The 8,422-nt window shown below is 35.5% G+C and overlaps 1 protein-coding gene across 1 annotated transcript; it reads right to left on the bottom strand.

Annotated features, from left to right (window-relative positions):
- Positions 1 to 1,974: 1,974 nt before the first annotated feature.
- On the bottom strand, positions 1,975 to 7,533 carry sla1a (Src like adaptor 1a). Its single transcript, XM_067411586.1, has 8 exons — positions 7,183 to 7,533; positions 6,475 to 6,576; positions 6,302 to 6,395; positions 6,044 to 6,130; positions 4,420 to 4,523; positions 4,166 to 4,297; positions 3,953 to 4,082; positions 1,975 to 3,836 (listed from the first exon to the last, which is right to left on the bottom strand). Exons 2-8 carry the CDS (start codon positions 6,539 to 6,541, stop codon positions 3,632 to 3,634), a joined length of 819 nt encoding a protein of 272 aa, XP_067267687.1. The 5' UTR covers positions 6,542 to 6,576; positions 7,183 to 7,533; the 3' UTR covers positions 1,975 to 3,631.
- Between the last annotated feature and the right edge of the window lie 889 nt (positions 7,534 to 8,422).

The raw sequence follows: 8,422 nt of genomic DNA, 5'->3' as shown, positions 1-8,422 counted from the left end.
TACCTGGGCTAAGGAGAAAAAGAACTGGACAGTGAACAGTGGACGAAAGTCCTCTTTTCAGATAAAAGTAAATTTTGCATTTCATGTTGAAATCATGGTCCCAGAGTCAGAAGGAAGACTGGAGAGACACAGAATCCAAGCTGCTTGAAGTCTAGTGGGAAGTTTCTGAAGTCAGTAATGATTTGGGCGGCCGTGACATCTGCTTGTGTTGGTCCATTGTGTTTTAAGTGCAAAGTCAATGCAGCCATCTTCCAGGAGATTTTGGAGCACTTTATGCTTCCATCTGCTGACAAGCTTTATGGAGATGCTAATTTCCTTTTCCAGCAGGACTTTAGCACCTGCCTACAGTGCAAAAAACACTTCCAAGTAGTTTGCTGACCATGATATTCTTGTGTTTTATTGGCCAGCCAACATGCCTGACCCCTGAATCTATGGGATATTTTCAAGAGAAAGATGAGAAACAGTCAATCCAACAATATACAGATGATCTGAAGGCTCAATAGTGCCTCAGCAGTGCCACAGGCTGATCACTTCCACACTTCACTGATGCTGTAATTTGTGCTAGGAGCAAGTCATTTGCTGTAATATGTGCTGCCGACCAAGTATTGAGTGCACAAATGAACATACTTTAAAGAACTTGAACTTTTCTGTTTTGAAAATCCATTTTTTGATTGATATTAGGAAATATTCTAATATTTTGAGATACTGGATTTTGGACTTTCATGAGCTGTACGCTCTAATCATCAAAATTAAAAAAAACAACAACTTTTGAAATGTTTTCCTTTACATGTAGGGAATCTAGAATATATGAAAGTTTCATTTTTAAAAATAATTTACAATAAACAAATGAACTTTTTCACGATATTCTAATTATATGACCAGCACCTGTATATTATATTAAACCATGACAGAGAAAGCAGATTTCTAATAATCTGGTTTAAAGGGCCATTTTATTCTAGGACTAGGCTTAATCTCTGTCCGGGAAACCACCCCTATATGTTGCAAAACACAGAAAATGCTTACTCATACTTCAGCCAATCAAGTAAAATCTGATAAAGCAAGCACGAGGCTATTTTTAGGTGCATGTGGCTTTCTACAACTTTAGTTGACCATGTGAGAGGTAGTTGTGATCTTTCCATAAAACAAGCTGAGCTGTACAACACAAGGGTATAGTGTTGGATTTTGGTGGAAGGTTGATTCTGTTTATGTTGCAATAAAGTAAGCAAAACCACTTGTTTGTATACTGAAATTGCCCACATTCAGACTCGTAAACAAACAAAATGCTCATTTAGATAATCACATTCTGTCAGAGTGATGCAAACCTTCCTCTGTTTTGGCTGTCTGACTGAAACAACATTCTGTCATTCTGTCACATCATGTGAACAATAAATAAATAAATAAATAAATATAAATATATATATATATATATATATATATATATATATATATATATATATATATATATATATATATATATATAACCTACAAGTATCTACATCCTAGATTTTGGGCTGCATATTTAATGTTAATGCATTTTATGTGAATCTAAACGTCACATCCATTGAGAAATTTACATTTATTGCAATAAGCAGATCCATTAGATGATAAAAGGCTATTAGTCTTTCATCAATGTGTTTCAGCTCTCTTTATGGCTTGCTTGTGTTGCATGAGCTTTGATAGGAATAAATGTCTCTAATTAACAACACTCCATATGGTTACCATTAAAATAATACACTGTATAAACGCAACATGAGACAAACAGAGCCGTGACATTGAGTGTTTGTTTATGTGGCTGTTTGAATAGAGGCTATAGAGGCTCAACATGTTTCTGCACTGCAGTTTAGATATAAAATATTAAACAGTTCCTTTTTCTTTTTCATGTCTTTTCATGTCCAGAAGAGCAATAAACAAAACAATACATTGCAAAAGCAAAGATTTATTAAAATATAAGACAAAGTCTCACAACTCTTTCCTCATTCCTTTAATTAAACATATAGTTTGATGAAAGATAGCAGAGTCTCTTTGATAAAGATATATGTACATTAAATTATAAGTGCTTACAAATTTACACACCCCCACATATATCCATGAAACATCTAAAGAACTGCAATATGAACTTGTTTCTACAACATTCTGTTGTTGCATAATTCAAAAACATATTTTAGCTTCAGTGTTTATAAAGAAGAAACTGTGTGCTTACTAGTGAAGTTCAAAAGTAAAAAAAAAAAAGCATACACATCCCCTAAAAATGCCCCTGTAGGTGAAAAAAAAACCATATAGGGCCCTATCATACACTCAGAGCAATGTGGTGCCAGGCGCAACGCAAGTGTTTTTTGCTAGTTTGAACCCGACGCAGTTATCATTTTCACATCCAGCGCCACGTTGTTTAAATAACAAATGTGTTTGCACCCATCTGTTCGCCCAGGGGTGTGCTGGTCTGAAAACGAGATGTATTCAGGTGCGTTGTTAGCGCATTGCTATTTTGAGGCAACTGCAAAATGACTGCGCTGGTATTTTTATTTTTTTTGTTATTTAAAGAGCACATTAGTAGGCTTATATGCAGGTGCACAACGCACATACACTGCTTATTACACACACAGGGGTGCAAAGCAGCACACAAACATGCTACATATTAAAAACAAAAGGATTACAATGTAAAAGATTATTATTGTGTGCATAAAAATGAAAAATGCTTTGGTGGAATCCGGCTTTCCCCGCAGATGGTCTGCTCGCACGCTTTAACCTCACGCACGAGCAGATCCGTTTCCATGCTAGAGAAGCATTCAGTTTTTCCACTTGCAAATTCTGCCATGTAAATAGCGAATCTACCATGGCGCAAGCGCAATTGGCTTTTAAAGAGAATGGGAGATGAGACTTTGATTGGTTTATTGCACGTTATGCTCAAAACACACCCATTAGTCATTAAGAGAATAGGGACAACCCTTTTAGACCATGCTCCGGGTGCTCCGACAATTTTTCCTGTTGTTGAACTAGCAAAAGTGGATTCGGACGCCCTAACACTTGCGCTTGTGCACTTTGGACCATGTGCCTAGATCGTTAAAATAGGGCCCTTAAAGAAAATCAAGAAAAAAAAAGTAGTGTGTATTTTTCTTGATTTACTTTAATAGTGAAGTTGAAACATACTGAAATTGCAATAGGATGAATCTCACAAACACCCATCAGGAACATGTCTGGGTCATTTTCACCCCAAAATTAAAATATTGTCAAAGTAGGATTTTTAAGACATTTTTAATTTTGACACAATATGAATTTAAATGGAAAATATTTACATATCACAGTAATATATGTTGTATTTCCATTAATATGTGCTGTTTTATATTTAAAAAAGTCAACATATTGCTTTAATAAGAATCTAATGATTCACCACTGAGAATAATTGGAATATTAAAAAAAGTGCAACATCCAAACACATTACAGAAAATTTCATGGAAATTATCACAAAACAAAAACAATAATAATGTTCCTAAAATAGTTTTTTTTTTTTTTTAATGCAATTTTATTTTAGGGTGAAATGTGACCTGGACATGCAGGTGAAAGATTCGACTAGTCCAGTGCAAAAATATTACCAATTTCATAGCAATGTGTAAATTAAAAATCTATGGTCATAAAGCTAATAGTTTTCCTCTAAATTCATATTACTGTGGTCAGGCATCACATAGACAGACTTGCTCTTCTTCTTGCGGCTTTTGGCGTTCTCTGGCTCAGGTATTGATGTTAAAGACAGATAGGCGGCTATGCTGCTCCTCACCCCGTAGCTCATCATGTTATCTTTGCTGTCCACAGTATCCAGCCCGCTTGGGCTCAACAGCTGTGACCTTTTCATTTGGAGACACATTCATACACCAATCATTTCCAGCTCACACTGAAGATCTACATAAACTCAGCAAGTGGAGGAAAAGCTTGGCATGATCTAAAAAAGATATAGACATACTTATTCACTTTCTTCCAATCCAAGTTACGGCGCATTACCACAGGTGGCGCTTCCTGGGTTGAGCTCGGGGCCGGGTTGGATAGAGCCAGACACGGAGCGCTGAGAACGCAACATATACCATCTGACGAGTCTGATGGGAAACCAAAACACATCAGCATTAATTCATCACACACCCTTTCTATTTTGTCTGGCAGATATTTCTTTAGCTCTCACCAGAGTAGTGATTGACCATGTCCTCTAGACACTGGAAAGTAAGTCGTGGTGAGATGTAGTACCAGCTATTAGCCAGACGGAATATCTTATAGTGCTTCACGGTCCTGTGTCTCACAGACAGAGAATATACACCTGCAGGGAACAGCAGCCATGACTGCAATGTCATTTTGACACCGAAAATATGTGTGAGTGGAAACTTTCTGTAATATAAACTTGTGGATGAGAACACATGCAAGGCACTTCCTCGTACTTACCTCTCTCTCGCGGACTTTCTCTAATGAGAAATGATCCGACACTGTTACCAGACAATGACAAAAGCTCTTCTGCCTTCTGTCTGCTAACCCCCTCAAACAGCCATCTTTAGAAACATGAAATGCCGAAGGGGAAATTATGTTAACAATTGAAAATAATGACTTCACATTCAGTAAAGGAAATGATTATTTTAGTTCTCGTTATATCAGAATGAAGATCTTATGAATACATAAATTCAGTGTCTACTGGTTTACTTTTTACTAAAATCAGAGTTTCAAATGATACAGTTTACATACAGTGTGTAATAAAATCAAAATATGTACATCACCATTCAAAGGATTTGGGGTCAATACATTTTTTTTTTTTTAAAGAAATAAAAATACTTTTATTCAGCAAGGATGCATTTATTAAAATAAATCTAATTAAATCATTAAAGGAACACTCCACTTTTTTTGAAAATAGGCTCATTTTCCAGCTCCCCTAGAGTTAAACAGTTGAGTTTTACCGTTTTCGAATCCATTCAGCTGATCTCTGGTTCTGGCGGTACCACTTTTAGCATAGCTTAGCATAGTTCATTAAATCTGATTAGACCGTTAGCATCGCGCTTAAAATGACCAAAGATTTTTGATATTTTTCCTATTTAAAACTTGACACGTCTGTAGTTAAATCGTGTACTAAGACCGAGTCAAGACAAGTTTTAAATAGGAAAAATATCAAAACTCTTTGGTCATTTTTAAGCGCGATGCTAACGGTCTAATCAGATTCAATGAACTATGCTAAGCTATGCTAAAAGTGGTACCGCCAGAACCGGAGATCGGCTGAATGGATTCGAAAACTGTAAAACTCAATTGTTTAACTCTAGGGGAGCTGGAAAATGAGCCTATTTTCAAAAAAAGTGGAGTGTTCCTTTAAAGGATTAGTTCACTTTAAAATGAAAATTAGCCCAAGCTTTACTCACCTTCAAGCCATGCTAGGTGTATATGACTTTCTTCTTTCTGATGAACACAATCGGAGATTAATAAATATCCTGACGCATCAAAGCTTTATAATGGCAGTGAAGGGGTCCAACAAAGTGTCATTATAAAGCTTTAATGCATCAGAATATTTATTAATATAACTCAGATTGTGTTCATCAGAAAGAAGAAAGACATATAAACCTAGGATGGCAGGACCTTATGGTAATTTTCATTTTAAAGTGAACTAATCCTTTAATTAATGCAAATCATAAAGAAAGTAAATACATTTCTAATGTTACAAAATATTTCTGTTTCAAATAAATGCTGTTCTATTGAACTTTCTGAAAAAATGTATCACAGTTCCCACAGAAATATTTTAACATTGATAATAATAAGAAATATTTCAGCATATTAGAATATTTTTATATATATTAAAATAGAAAACAGTTATTTTAAATTGTATTTCATAATGTTAATATTTTACTGTATTTTTGAACAAATAAATGCAGCCTCATAAGCATAAGAAACTTCTTCTGAAAACATCTTACTGACCCCAAACTTTTTAAAGTGTTGATCATTCAGTACTTTGATATGACATTCTGCATTTGGGAACGAATTTCTGGGATCATCATGAAACATACATCAGTGAGGATAATCAGCAGATACATACCCATGATAAACCTTTGCCACATGATTACTTGGAATGTAATTCTCAGTTCCTGTTTGAAGAGAACGCACTTTCCACCAGCAACCATCTCTGTAAAGCATACATTGACGAGTACATTAAAAGACATTTTTCTTGGTTGTAAACATATGCAGTATATTTATATTAACATGAATATTCACAATGTGCTAATTTATTATATATTACAGGTGTTTGTTGTTATATAGCATGAAACCCATTATATTTCTTTAAAAGAACACTTACTCTGAAAGACCTTTGAGTCTGTCCCCCATCTTAAAGATAGGTTCACTAATGTCACGACACGGATAATCAGCAAGCACCACAAGACTGTCGCAGTCTGTCAACGATATGAGTTATGTCAAAAACTCACATTAAAACCTATGCAGGCATACAGCAGGTGAAGAACCATAGCTTACCTTTAAACATGGTGTCAAAGCTGTTAGGCTCTGGGTTTGGCTTTTCCTGCCTCATCACATTGCCCATGATGGCAGGTTATGGAGCCTGTAGCTCTACAGATGCTGGGATTTTAAATGCATATTTCAGTTCATACAATGGACAGTGTGAGTTTGCATTTGATAGTCCAACAGCTAATGCAAGAACCATCTTAATTTTGCAACTTCCTCTCAGCTAATGTGTTATCGCTAACAAAAAATAGAAGAGGGAAACTGCGGAAAGCACAGGTCTAACACTATTTTCCACAAAATATTCTAGTCTCTAACTCATTTTTCTAGTGCAACAAAACGTTCTGAGTCACACGTATATGCACCTTTTACTCATTTTTTATTTTTTTTTCATACATTTACCTGTTATTTGGGCCATTTTACATAATGGGCCTTTAACCATCCTCAACATGACAACTGAATTTTGACATAAAAACATAAAAGAGGTATGTGCACGATCTTTATCGCTCACTAATCTTTAATTTGACCTTTTGTAAATATGATAAATTAAAACCATGGATAGGGGGAGGTTACTGGAAGTAAATAAATCTCAAAGGATAACACCCAAACAACATCCTTTCACTTGACAATCTTTCTTTTTCCAATGAAACAGCCTATAAATGTCAAAACTTACATTTTAATCCCCAACAGAAATATGTTAGGCACATAAATTAGTTTTCTTACCTCTCACTTTAAGCAGTTAAATATCCATGTTTCCTCCAAAGGGCAAAGCTTCAGTTCTGGCTGGCTGCTCCCAATAAAGTTGAAGCAGGTGGTTTAGAGCCAGAAATACTGCCCTGGTCTCAGACCGAAGGCCAGCAGTAACAGCAGTTGAGTTCTGAGTGGCCTGCACTGCTCTGCAGGCTTATCTAAACTGAGCGCCGGTCTGCTGAAAACAGCACATAGCCACATACTTCCTCTGGTAAAATGAGGAAGAGTTCCCTAACTATGTTTTCCTTCATCCCCTCAATGTGCACCAACAGAAATTATTACAAATTCTTAATGCATATAATAATACAGTACAGCAAATGTAACTGCAATGTTTAAGTTGAGGTTTAAATATGTGATTTTTGCGCTCAGTATCATAGAGTATGCTGAAATGGGTGTTGTTGTGCAACTTCCTGTGTATGGCATTAGTGGGTAAAGGTCTGAATGTGAGTGCGTCTAAATGTGTGACTTTCTGTCTCAGAAGCATAACGCCTAGAACTACACATTAAAAGGCCATTTATGATACAAAATGTGACCTAGTGCTAAACATTAGGCTTTCAAATGTTTTTGTTATCTTTGCTATTTAAATGTTTATACAACCCCGTCGATCCACCTATATGCTTTACTATGAAAAATAGCTTCACAACTAAGAATTGTTTGTCATTTATCCATCAAATGAGAGGCCATTTTGTACATTTTCATACAGCCAGAAAAAAAAGGAAGTCTGTCTGACCATGGATAAGTGTTTATGCATTTCCACATATTGAAAAATATGAAAAATTAACACTACACAATCATCCTAATGTTCCATCATGGATCAAACCTCATAGATTTATGCCTCTGGAGACCTATATTATACCATAAATCCATTTATCAAGACTTATAGCTCGTAACCTGGTGATACATACTGGGAAATGCTTAAAAGTGGGTATTTATTTCATTAGATTGAAATCACCCTATCAATCGGTTGTATGCTTCGGATTGCAAAACTAATCAAATAATGTAACATGTCTCGAGAAAATTTGTTTGTCCAGCCCTATGAATATGCACCAGACTAGTTCTAAGTACTTCATTTTCTCAGGGTCAGAGGCTTGAACTTCTCTTTTTTGTACTTTCATAATTTGTTACTAGCAGAAATGCACTTCCTTGATGCATTAAATAACTTGAGTTAAATATGTTAATAGTTTTTCACTATATCTTTTTACTTTAAACTTTT

The sequence above is a fragment of the Chanodichthys erythropterus genome, chromosome 15, assembly GCF_024489055.1.
Source record: "Chanodichthys erythropterus isolate Z2021 chromosome 15, ASM2448905v1, whole genome shotgun sequence".
NCBI classification, from domain to species: Eukaryota; Metazoa; Chordata; class Actinopteri; order Cypriniformes; family Xenocyprididae; genus Chanodichthys; species Chanodichthys erythropterus.
The sequence above is the reverse complement of the archived record's forward strand: the minus strand, read 5'-3'. Positions and strand labels throughout refer to the sequence as shown.